The sequence below is a fragment of the Macrotis lagotis genome, chromosome 1, assembly GCF_037893015.1.
Source record: "Macrotis lagotis isolate mMagLag1 chromosome 1, bilby.v1.9.chrom.fasta, whole genome shotgun sequence".
Taxonomy (NCBI): domain Eukaryota; kingdom Metazoa; phylum Chordata; class Mammalia; order Peramelemorphia; family Peramelidae; genus Macrotis; species Macrotis lagotis.
This window is the reverse complement of record NC_133658.1, coordinates 772,944,336-772,958,111: the sequence shown is the minus strand read 5'-3', so window position 1 is coordinate 772,958,111 and position 13,776 is coordinate 772,944,336. Positions and strand designations below refer to the sequence as shown.

The window sequence follows — 13,776 nt, the reverse complement described above, 5'->3', positions numbered from 1 at the left end:
AGAAAATGAACCCCCAGCAAATAGACTTGAATTAAAAATTACATATGTCACATTTTAATAAACAATTTTGTCTAATTATCGAAGAATATGTACTTACTTGCCAAGTGCAAAACATTCCATCTTGACTGTCATTCCCTTAGCAGCTGTAACCATGAAAGGGAAATGGACCTCAATTTTCGGCTCATATTCTCCCATCACACCTGGGAAATAAAGAATGTTCTTTAAAAATAAAATTAATGTCACAACTTTGTTTGAAGCCTAAGACTTTATGTTGTAGGTACGTTGTTTAGCCTTTGAACAGCGATGAAGGGGAGCATTGAATTAAATGAGATCAATGATGATTCTCAGAACAATTATGTCATTACAGAATCACAAAATGTCAATGTTGAAAGGTAAGTCAGAGCTCTTCCGATCAAAGTGTACAAGTATTCCCTATATAACACACCTGACAAGTGTGTGGCACCTTTGCATTAATCCTAGGATTTAGTGGTGGTGGTAGGGAATTGGCTTAAAGTGGGGATGATAACTCTGTAAGCTCTGTTTGCTAGAAAGATTTTTTTTTTTTTTTGGATGCTGAATAATTTCAGATAACTAGGTGGCGCAGGCCTTGGAGTAACTAGGTGGTGCAGGCCTTGGAGTCAGGACAGGATTTTGAATCCAGTCTCAGATGCTTGGCACTTACTAGATGTGTGACCCTGTGCAAATCACTGAACTCTGATTGCCTCACATCTAGGGCCATCTCCAGTCATCCTGATTCATATCTACCCCTGGACCCAGATGACTCTAGAGGAGAAAGTGAGGCTGATGACTTAGCACAGCCTCCCCTTACTCAAACCCAATTTTTGTACTTGTCATGGCCTGATGTCGTGGTCTTCTTCAAACATGATCTTCATCATCATTTCAGTTGTGACAGACTCTTCATTTTGGGGTTTTCTTGGCAAAGACATTTCTCTAGCTCATTTTATAGGTGAGGAATTAAGGCAAAGAAGGTTAATAAACACAATTAATAAGTGTCTGAGACCAGCTTTGAACTCATGAACAATGAGCCTTCCTGATTCTAAGTACTGATTCTAAGATTTATACATACACACACACACACACACACACACACACACACACACAATGTGTGTGTGTGTGTGTATGGGTGTGTGTCTGTGTGTATATAAACTATGTTTATTAGGGTGATAATTGCTAAAATAATAAATCAAAGTTGACCTTTACCCAAAGGTTCTTCAAGGTTGATGTTTACATTTCAGAATAGATGGTAAACTCCAAGTGGCAAAAATACCTAATGTGGCATAAAATCTTTGTTCTTTTTCAGAATTCTTCAGAGATCATCATATTTGCCAAGGAAGGTTCATTACAGTTGTCTTCGAGTCTCCTCACTTTTTTGATATTTAAAGAAAATCAACTTACTCTATGCTACTTGTCCACCTTAATTGACCAGCTGAAAACACATTACTTAGATACATAATGCATGGGTTTAGGATTAAGTTTGATATCAGAAAAAAAAGTCCTCATACTTATTATTATTATACAAAAGTGGAATGACTTGCCTTGGGAACTAGTGGGTCCCTCCTCCTTGGTAGACCTTAAGAGAAGATTTGATCAAAGATGAGATAAGATAGAATTCCTGTTCAAGAATAGTCTGGATTATATGATCTTTTTTTCCCCTTGAAAGTAAGTGCAATAGAAAATCCTACAAACTATGCAATGTGCTAATCTAACAGAAAGTGTTCCATTTTCTCTCTTTTTTAATGTTTTCTTTCACTGCTTGTCGCAAATATCCATAAAGGTCTCCCTCCTATGACTTCTTAGAATCCCTGGGTTCCTTTGAGACTGAGCTTACACAGCTAGATTCTGAGGGCTTTTCTAGTCTCCTTAGTTATTTTAGAACCTTCTCCTCCAAGATAACTCAACTTTTCATTATTATATAATAGATATGTTACATTTAAAATGTAATATTTGGACAGCACTTTTTAAACCTTAAAAGACTCTATAGTTATTATTGCAATTTTTAAGCTTATATGTCTATTTGTTTATGTATTCTCTCTCCCAGGGAGCTAGGTTGTGCAGTGGATAGAGCACTGGTCTTGGAGTCAGGAGGCAGGAGTTCAAATGTGGCCTTAGACACTTTCTAGCTTTGTGAACTTGGGCAAGTCACTTACTTCACCCTGTTTGCCTCGCATCGAGGACCATAGCCAGTCATCCTGATCCATATCTGCCACTGGACCCAGATGGCTCAAGAGAAGAAAGTGAGGCTTAGCACAGCACTCCCTCACTCAAATCCAATTCACTAGCTTGTCATGGCACCACTCACTGATATCATGATCTTCTTTGAGAATGAAGGGCAAATATCATTATCATGGGTTCTCTCCTCTGCCAGAATGTAAGATCATTGTGGGGAGGAGCTGTTTTTGATTTCTATTTCTGCTTAGTGCTTAGGACAGTGTCTTGCTTACATTCATCAGGGTTGAAGAGGATATAAGGGTAGGTAATAAAGGTAGGGTAATAAGGAAGGGTAATAAAACTGGGGGTAAGAGTGGGAGAAGGACTTTTAGAAGATTTTAGTGGAATGGGATTACAAAGATGGGGGAGGTGGTGGGGTAACAGGGTTTGTGTAAAAAGGCTGAGAAGGAAAATAGTAAACAAAAATAAGATGGAAGGAAATTCACAAATAGAAATTACAACTTTGAATATGAACTGGAAGATTTTAAGCAGTCTTCTTTGTGGTGGCAAAGAACTTGAAATTGCAGGAAATCCTTTCAATTGGGGAAATGATTTAACAAGTCATCTTGTATAATTGTGATGGAATACTTTTGCATTATAAGAAATTATGAATTTAATGATCTAAGAAAGGCATGGAAACACATGCCTGAAATGATGAAAAGTGAGCAAAACAAAGAGAACATTGTATACAGTAACAGCAATATTGTTTTAAGAATAACTTTGTGCAGATAAGTCATTTTGACTATCATAAATATACAATTAAAAATAAAGGACATAAGAAGAAACTATCTGCATCCAGTGAAAGAACTGATAAATGAAAGTATGAATAGAATAATTTTGTGTGTATATGTGCATATATACATGGGGTGTATGTGCATGTGTCTATATAAATATAAATATATGTGCATATAAATTTATTGTATCTAATGTTGGCCATGGAAAGGGAGGAGAAAAAAAGAACTTATATTATAACTTTATTATATATTTAATGGAGAGAAAAGCAAGTTGTACATGCTAGATTTGCAATTTTGTGAGCTATCATTATTTTTATTGTACTGTGCTATGGAAATGCTTGTTTTGTTCCCTGAATTAAAGATAAAATTTTTTAAGGTACATTTTAAGTGACTGATTTATTGAACAAAGGGGGCAACTAAGTGGCACAGTTGACAGTACTGAACCTGAAATCAGGAAAGCTCATTTTCCTGAGTTTAAATTCAACCTTGGATACCTCTAGTTGTGTGACTCTAAATAAGTCTCTTAACCTGGTTTGCCTCAGTCTCCTTATCTGTAAAATAAACTAGAAAAGGAAATGGCAAACAACTGCATTATCTCTCCTAAGTAAACTTCAATGTAGTCAGAAAGAATCAGACATGACTGCCAAATGACTGAACAGGTTGGTAAAGCTCTGCTGCCATAAGGCATAATGAATTGCTCTGCTTTGTACCACAGAGCAGAACTAGGGGCAATGAGCTTTATTTTAAATAAGTGGACACTTTATTTAAGGAGATTTTTAAAAAAGAATTAGAACTAATCTAAAGTGACCTTCAGAAAGGAGGCTATCATTTGGGATCATACCGAAAAAAACAGTTGAAGGTGTTGTAGAAGAGTTTTTGGTACTCAGATATGGGTGGAATTAAAGCACTTCTGATACCTATCTAACCTAGATTCTGTGCTTCCATAGCTGCCAACATGACTTTAAAGTCATCTGTAGTTTTGAGTAGTAATAGTCTGAAATGTAATAATATGACACTCTATTCCTTTTAAGGAAGCATTGAAACAATTCCATTCCTTTTGTTGCCTAGGCTAATTCAGTCTAGGGATGAGCCATCCTACTGTTTTATTTCTCTAACTCAAATGATACAATTAATATCCCATTTTGGTTTTACTTTCACATATATAACTTTTTAATTTCTAGCAATATCATTTATAATTATGGCATAACCAAAAAAAATTCTAAACAAAAATTTCACACAGAATCAAAGTTCCAAAATTGATTTTCATACAGCTTAAAGAAAATGCCTTATTTTTATACCAAAGTGGAGATACGTTATTGCATCTGTCAGGCTTTCTAAGTTCTTCACTGTTAAATTTAGCAGCCAATTGTTGGTTAGTAAGGCAATGGTTGGGAAAATTTTAGCATAAGCATACACCATACTAGGTTTAGAAATGGCTGTACTGAGCCAATTAGATACGATTTGTTTTCATTTTGAGGCTGTCCAAACCTTCAAATAATTATTCAGGACAAAGTAAGTAGGGAAAATATAAGGTTAGAAGGAAGTAAGAATATGAGGGTAATGACAGAGAGACATAATATAGAGAGGAGAAAGATATTTATGCCATAGTCATGATTATTACTGTTATTATGATAAGATATTTTAGCTATAGCTTAATTATATAAATGTACTTAGAATAAAAGATCCTTGAGGGCAGGGATTTTTTTTCTTTGTTTTCCTAGCACCTAGAAAAGTGTTTAGTACTTAAGATTAAACAAGTACTTAAAAATCCATTTAAATTAATGAATTAATGCAAGACAACAGAAAGTATAGCAGAAAGGTGGATTTAGAGTCAAAATCCCATCATTCAAATCCTGAGTTTGCCAACTATTAGTTGTATAATTCACTTCACCTCTCTAGATATCAATCTCCTTATCTATCAAAGACTGGATGAAGATGGATGGAGACTTTTGGATTAGATAAACTTTAAGGCCTTTTCTAACTTAAAATATTAAGACTAAGTTTAAAAATGTAACTGTCAATAAATATAATATTTTACTTGTATATACATGGAATTAACATTTTGCAAGATCCTCTATATTTTTCTATTACAAGGGCATCACTCTAGTCCAGGCTCTCATAACTTCTCAATTTTATTACTGAAATAGCCTCTTAAGCGGTCTCTTACCTTATGTCTCCTCGCTCTAAACCATTCTTCACACAATTGCCAAAATGTTTTATCTAAAGCTTAGGTATGATCACTTCCTTCCCATTAAATTTAAATGTTTCCCTATTGGCTTTAGTACCAAGTCTAAACTACTCTGGGTTTTTAAAGCACTCTCTCATCTTGACCCAAAATTAATTTTCCAGTCTTATTTTGCATTCTTTCTCTCTTGGCATTCTACTGTCCAGGGAAACTGTCCTTGTTGTTCTTATTTACAAATGACACGCATGTACTGATGATTGCTGAAGCCTGGAATGTAATTCCTCCTCTTTGAATAATCATTTTCCTTCTGAATTTGGCTCAAGTACCAACTTCTACATCAAGTCCAATTGCAAGTTTCCATTCTTGCAAAATTATCTTATATTCATTATGTGTATATAAATATGTACGTGTGTGTGTGTGTGTTTGTGTGTGTATAATAATAATAGTCATTCTTCAGTATCAAAGAGTACCACTCTACCAAATATTTGGTAGAGTCATTTGCACAATTATATTTATTTAATGAGGGGTATGCTGTGCAAGGCATCCTTCTCACTTGCCTTTTCCAGAACCATCTCATGGACTGATTTGATAGGAAACAAGACTATTGATGGTGTTCTGGATGCAGAGGAAATCCCTTGGCCTTTGAATTGGTTTCTCTTTTTCTAGTATCAGTAAGGTACATTGGGGCAGGTAAGCACCAACATGTGATTTCTGATGAGAGAATGAAACAACCAGATACATCCGAACCCTATACATTGATGGACTAATCATCAGAACAGCCTTTCTTCTCAAATCTTCCACCTTCAACCAAGTTACTCCCCACCCCCACCCCACCCCCCCCAGAGCCTAAAGACTTTGGTTTCTTAGAAGCCATCTGGCAAATCATGGAAATTATGTTACTGGTCACTAGTTGGCATTGTTTATGGTCAGAACTATGAAAGTATCTGATCGTCTTCAAATCTCTGACTTGTTCTTGATTAATGAAAACATTCTTGGCAAATGCTTTCACTCTGGCGTAGTGGCACGATAGGAATATATTGGTTTATGTATACACATACACATATATGCATACACATATAAACACATATATTTATATATCTCTCTTATACATGAACATTTTTGTTTTCCTTGATAGAGTGTAAACTCCCCTCAGGGCAAAAACTAGGCCATTTTTCTTATTGTGTTCCCATGATCTATTTGTTTCTTGATTGATTTATTAAATATACTCTTATAAAAATAAAAATAATTCAAGGATTATAGGGAGCATAGTATAGTGAATAGAGATGTAGGAAGAGCTTTGTTCAAGTTATGCCTCTGATGCTAATTGGTAATGTGACTCTAGGTAAATCACTCAACCTCTCACTGCTGCAGTTAAACAAACCTCTAAGACTTAAGTGAAGAAACAGTTGTAGATTTGCATTGGGAGAGTTAGAACTGAGAATCTCACACTTTGAGGAAATAACAGGTATTAACTCCAAAACAATATTAATAAATTAGTTTAATTAAGATTTTTTCCCTTTTAAGTTAGCATAAGTATGAAGATTTTTTTTTGACAGGAGTGTAATTTGCACACTGGTCTACATCAATATCATCTAGGAATTTGTTTCCCTTTACTGAAAACAGAATTTGATTATAGCAGAGTTCCCTGCATTTTAACTGTTCAATACAACGTAAATTTCAAGAAATATATTATTTGAAATAATTATACTTATTGTCTTAGAAAATCTACATTTAAATATAAATCCTTGTGCTATCTGCATTATTTGGATGCAGCTGGTAAGGGAATCAAAGGCCAAGAAAGGAATGAAAAGACACTGAATAGATTGCACATATGCTGCCTAAAAATGCCAATCTATACATAAGACATGCTGCCACATTTGCTCCTGACATATTTAGTCTTGCAAGGAGTCTCATGCTATCTTTTCATGATCCTTAAATAATTAGTACATCACTGAATGTGAAATAATTTAGTTCACTGGGCTATGATTGCATAAGAAAGAAGGACATTGAGCATTCAAAAGAAAACATAAAGCTTACCCATAAAATTTACTATAACAACTTGTTTCCCTTTAATTTATTGCATTCAATAATTTAATTCTTAATTTCTTAAGGATGTTTTAATTATTTAGACAAGCATCTTAAATCTGTCTCCTTTCCAATTTTCTAAAAGATCATGAAAAGGTATTAATTTCACAAGCCTGAGTAAATACCAATTGAATGCTAAATACAATTGTCTTAACCATTGTCTCCTGGTTTGCTACTGTGTGAATACAGGGTGGATTTGAGTGACTCTCATCTTTAAATACATGTACTATTTTCTGTCATATTTATCTTACATAGGAAAAAATTGAGCAACTAGAGGAAGTCTCACATTTAGAAGAGATTTGCTTCATGTTCCTTACTTACAATCTGAACATCAGCATGCTCCTTTACCTCTGGGCATCAAGGACAAATCTGCCAAGGTATTCCCTCTACATGCAGTACTTTGATTGTTTTTATGTACTCCTGTAGCTCAGTTTTTATTTTCTTGTCCTAGTCTAATGATTGTGATTTCAAAACAACACAAACATACGTACACCACGAACAATATTTGCACAATAGACTGAGTTTTTATTCCATTTGTGTTGGTAAAACAGAAAAAGAGATCTTCCAAAGGTAAGTTTTCCTCCTATACACAAAACCCTTGACAAATCCCTAGAGATGATACAAAAATAAAAGAAAACTGGTCCCTGCCTTCAAGCTTATAAATGAAGAACACAGGCACTGTTGATACAGATGATTAGGTAAAATAAAGGAAAGACTGATTTTGAATAGGGAGTCAAGGAGTAAGAAGAAATGTGTAAAAGAATAAAATATTTTGAAGTGGCTAGGTGATGCAGTGGATAGAGCACTGGCCCTGGAGTCAGGAGGACCTGAGTTCAAATTTGACCTCAGACACTTAATAATTACCTAGCTGTATGACCTTGGGCAAGCCACTTAACCCCATTGCCTTGCAAAAACCTAAAAAAAAGAATAAAATATTTTCAACCTGTGGAAATTTCTTTGCAACTGTAAAATGAAATAAAAATCTCCTAGAAATTATGATTTGAGTTCATCTATAGTTATAATTCTATAACCCCAAATTTTTACCTCCTCAAAAATTGAATTCATGGAAGATGATTGAATTTGTCATAGGATTCCTTTATTTACTGCTCAATCCTTTGTGTAAATTAATTCCTCCCTTCCCTTAATAATATGAGAAATAATTTTTAATAGAGTTTCTTGACAGGTAATTTAGTTCACATTAGATTTCATTAGGTTCTGCCTTGAATATTTTTAAGAAAGTACATTGAATGTTGCATGGGCCAGAGTTTTCATTTTGACAACCACAAGACACTTTCTTTAAAAGTTGTTATAACTAGTCACATCAATGACTGATTCATTTAAAGGACTACTATAATGGCTCCAAAGGAGATGAAGTCAAAATTGAAATACTATGGTATCAAAGGATTTGCTCCTAAATATTTCTATGAGAAACTAACATTCTAAATAAAGTTTTCCATAAGATCCTCTCAGTTATGATTTTACCAGGAGTTAGGATTTTGACACAATACATGGAAATATTCACACTTACCTTATTCTATTTATTATTAAAGAAATAATGAAGAGTTTAAGGAATAATGTGTTATAGGTATTTTTAATACTGTAATTTTTTATCATTCTAAAGATATTATTTTTCTCTCTAAAAAAATTCCCTACACATTAGTCTTCAATAATCCATCATAAACTAAGCAGCCAAGAAAAAAAAATAAGAAAAAATGATAGTCAAAAAGAAGTCAAATATATTTCAAGTTAAGGGGAAATTTCTGCCAACTAATTTGTTCAGCTATGTGATCCAGAAAACAAGCATTTATTAAGTGTTTATTATGAAGCAAGCTCAACACTAAACAATGGGATTACAAAATATGAACAAAAAGAAAGATAATGCCTGACCTCAAATAGTTTATATTCTAATTAAGGAAGATGACACATGGAACTAAAAACTAGGGCAGCAGAAGAAGCTACTGCTGAGCATAGAGGAAAAAGTTCATAAAAAGCAAGAATGGATTCTGGAAAGAAAACATTGCTGGCTTTTACTTAGTGCTTTCCTTAAAATAGAAGTTTTAGGAGGACCTAGTCAGTCAGAAGAAGGGATCAGAATGCACTTCCACTGAGGGAAGTCTGGGATGGAATAAATTTCCAGGATGGTAATGTTCTAATGTGACATAATTACTATGACCATTCAGAAAAATGTGAAGAATGGGATTGTTTCTAGTTATTGCTAAAATGTTATATTTTTTGGCATATTTTCTTCTCACATCCTTTCCTTGTTATAAAAGTTGGCATTCATGTAATTGGTACTAACATTTATGAAATTAAACACACAAAAGCAATCTACACTTTATAAGGATTTCAGTAACATTTTCTACATGACAAATTCATACTGATTTTAATGGGATTTGGGAAAATGCACTTCAAAAGGCATGTTATTTGCAAAGGAGAAATCTCCTTGCCCTAGGGAGATCATATAGTCACAATGCAGCTTCAAAACTCTATGGATGTCTTAGAACATGAAGATGGTTGTTCTAAAGGCAATTCTCATGAGCCACCAGTAAATCTGACCCAAGAACTATTTGTTTATTTACAAATCTGCCGCAATCACAAATAGACAAAAAAAAAAAAAACCAAAATGACACTGTCAGCTTTAGGATATAACTCCCACAGCTGTATTTTATAGCAAGAACTATTTATTGAGTGCCCAAGATGGGCATAGTTATCTGATAGGTTTTATGGGAGCTAAGATTCATCTCTAATTCTATTTCAGTGATCATATTACATATAGTTATAGGAAACTGAAAGGAAAATTCATTTTAACCATCTGGTATCTCACACATACAGAATGGCATACATGACGCAAAACATTTTTATTTTAAAAATTGCAATTCTTAGTCTGTGACTACCCAAGCACGACTAAATACTTTTGGCAGGAATAAATTAGTACATTCATATGTGTGGATATTTTATATTATATTTCTACCACAGGTCAAAAAAATTTTCTTTTCCTATAGCTGAGCTCCTATTACTTTTTCACATTTATTGAATTTATTTTCAATTTATGGATAAAACAAGCATTTCTAAAACAGTATAATTTAAAAAATGATTGCACATGAAACTGCAAATCAATTATCTACCACTTATTATTTCTTTTAGCTATATAATAAAGTTTTCATGTAAATTTCTTTTCCCCCACTAAAGATAGCTACCATTAAGCACAAATATGTACATATATATGTATGTATGTACATATATATGTAAAATTATTCTATGTATATATTTATCAGTTTTTCCTCTGGATGCAGATAGCAACTTTCTTCATATGCCCTTTGTTGTTATTTTTACTTATAATAGTCAAACTAACTTATTTGCTTAGTCCTTTTTAAAATAATACTATATCCTATATTATGTATATAGCATATGTTATTTATATACAATGTTACTCATTATTATAATATAAAAGTTCATATTACTACACTTTCTCTTGTCCAGTCTTTCTCTCTACTAAATGTTTTCGATTGTGTCTTTTGAAACTATTCAACTGTGGGCAGAATCCCCTTGATTTTCAGACTTCTTAACTTTTTACTCTAATTCCTTACTACAATAGATACTGGGATTTCTCAGTACTATGTCTTTAACCATCCTTTCCCATACAAGGACCACTTTGTTTTAGTCTCCTTTTCTCCTTGAGTTAGGACAGGCTAATTTGTTCTTCTCTGCCCAAGTTCTTCTTTGAAACCTCTAATAGACTTCCCTACTCTAAATCACTTCCATCTTCTAATGCCTCTCTGCTGGCTCCACTGAGATTCATTCTTATACTCCTCGATGATTTTAGGATTTTGCTCCCATTTTTTCTCTTCACCCTGTACTCATCTCAGGGACTTTAATAACCATACTTATGGCCCATCTTACACTTTGATACTTAAAGTTCCCTTTTAGCAATTCTACTGAACAATTTTGTACATTTTATAAATGATTCTCCCGCTTCATATAACTTCCATATTTGTATTATATTAGAACAATGTCTTTCAGTATCTCTCAATGATACATCTTGCCCTTGATTGCCTTTCCACTATATTCTATCCTTCATATTATATCCCCTGGTTCTTTGTTCTTGCTTCTGGTCATGCCTTAATGTGCAACAAATCATCTCCAATGAGAAACCTAATTTTTGTCAATTATAAATTATTTAAATGTTATTATTTTATATCTTGAGCTGAAAATAAAACTAAAGCATCATAGCTACCATTCCAAAGGAAATATATGGACATATTATGGGCATATCTCAAAAATGACTATTTTTTTCTGGAAAAGTCAGGACATAACTGTTCATTTTTTGCAATATAAATGAAATATATGCAGATTTATTTTATTTTAAAAATGCAGATTGTTACAAATTTTTAGATGTACTCTGACCCATGACTGATAATAAAAACTTTATTATCAACCAAGAGCTGGATATACATCAGATTGAACCTGAAGAATTGTTTATACATAAGCATCTCCCTATCATTCCCCCTCTGCCAACCTCTGGCAAGAACAAAGGAATGTCTTAATTAGAGATCCTCCTGGATAGTTATAAGCATTGTAGACAAATAAATCCCATGCCTTCTCACAAAGACCACTCTAGCTCTAACATTCTGTGTTTTTGGAATTATTTATTATTCTATAGAATACTCCAGAGCCAGTGCTTTATCCACTGTGCCACCTAGCCACCCCTCGGAAAACAATTTTTCACAGCTATTTGTTCTGCTAAATGTCACATTTCTGAAATATATAGAGAATTGAAACATATTTATAAGGTTTCAAGTCATTCCACAATTGATAAATGGTCAAAGGAAATGAACAGGCAGTTTTCAGATGAAGAAATTAAATCTCTCTCTCTCTCTCTTCATATGCATATATATATATATATATATATATATATATATATATGAAGATATATAGAGTCATATAAAATACTCCAAATTATCATTGATTGGAGAAATGCAAATTAAAAAACTATGAGGTACCAGTTCATACCTATTAAATTGACTAAGAAGACAAAAAAATGGAAAATACCAATTTTGGAGAGGTTGAGGGAAGATTGGATCATTAATGAATTGTTGGTGGAGTTGTGAACTAATCTAACCATTCTGGAACTTGGCCTAAAGATCAATTTAACTGTTCATATCCTTTGACCCAGAAATACCAATACTAGGCCTAAATCTAAAAGAAATCTTAAAAAATGGGAAAGGTCTCATGTTCAAAAATATTCTTAGCTGCTCTTTTTGTGGTGACATAGAATTGGAAATTGAGGGACTGTCCATCAGTTGAGGAATGGCTGAACATGCTATTGTATATGAATGTTATGGAGTACTATTGTTCTATAAGAAAACATGAGTGATTGGACTTTAGAGAAACATGGAAATGATTTTATGAACTGATGCTGAGTGAAGGGAGTAGAACCAAGAGAACAATGTATGAATTAACAACAGTGCTACTCCATCAACTAGAGATCTAGGCCAATCCTGGGAGAACTGTTATGGACAATTCCATCTACATTGAGAGGAAAAAAAAAACCACCATAGAATCTAAATGGATACTATTTTCACTTAAAAAAAAAAAACTCATGTTTTTTCTTCCTATCCCAAAATTCCTCATACACAAAATGACATATACAAATATATTAAACACAATTGTACATGTACAACTTTTACCAGATTGTTTGACACTGAGGGGAGGGGATTGGGAAGAGAGGATGGTAGAAAAATGTGTATCTTATAAATATGTAAATGAATGAATGTTGGAAAAACTTCCATAACTTGTATTTGGAAAACAAAAGAAAATATCAATTTTTTAAAAAAGAATAATTTAGGGCGGCTAGGTGGCGTAGTGCATAAAGCACCGGCCTTGGAGTCAGGAGTACCTGGGTTCAAATACGGACTCAGACACTTAATAATTACCTAGCTGTGTGGCCTTGGGCAAGCCACTTAACCCCGTTTGCCTTGCAAAAAAACTAAAAAAAAAAAAAAGAATAATTCATTTACTGAAAAACAAAATTTGCAAAGGTGAATATTACAAAATAAGGAAAGGAAAGAAAGATTGGAACCAGATTGCAGAGGACTTAAAAGACTAGTTTAAAATTGTAATTCATCCTAAAATTTACTGCAGGTCATAAAAGGTTTTTCATTTAGGGAAGAAAGGTAAAGGGCAGTTGTATAAGATTTGCATTTTCAGGAAAAATATTAGTTGTGTATAGGAGGATGAGGACTATTCTTCAGCTCTTTTTGTACATTAGAGAGGGCAGGTGGAGGGAATTCTTAGACTGACCCACAAAATCCTATTTAATGTTAAGTCCATAGTAGGACCTGAGTCTGTGGAACAAGGAGTAGAGAGGAAAAGTGAAGAAGAAAGAAGAATGTGACTCTCTCCTTTGTTTCCTGAACTTTACACAAAATTATAATATAAAGAAGTTTAATTTTTTTTATATCCTGACCATTCTACATTGATACCTTTCTTCCCATCCTTTTCCTTGGTCCCTTGGGTACTCATTTTTTTTGCAAGGTAATGGAA

The 13,776-nt window shown here is 33.5% G+C and overlaps 1 protein-coding gene across 1 annotated transcript in view; it reads right to left on the bottom strand.

Moving 5' to 3' along the window:
* Nucleotides 1–13,776, bottom strand: part of CNTN5 (contactin 5) — a 566,822-nt gene that overhangs the window by 400,269 nt on the left and 152,777 nt on the right. The window contains exon 4 of the mRNA XM_074214040.1: nucleotides 98–200. Within this exon, the coding sequence (XP_074070141.1) occupies nucleotides 98–200 (103 nt within the window). The remainder of the gene's footprint in view (nucleotides 1–97; nucleotides 201–13,776) is intronic.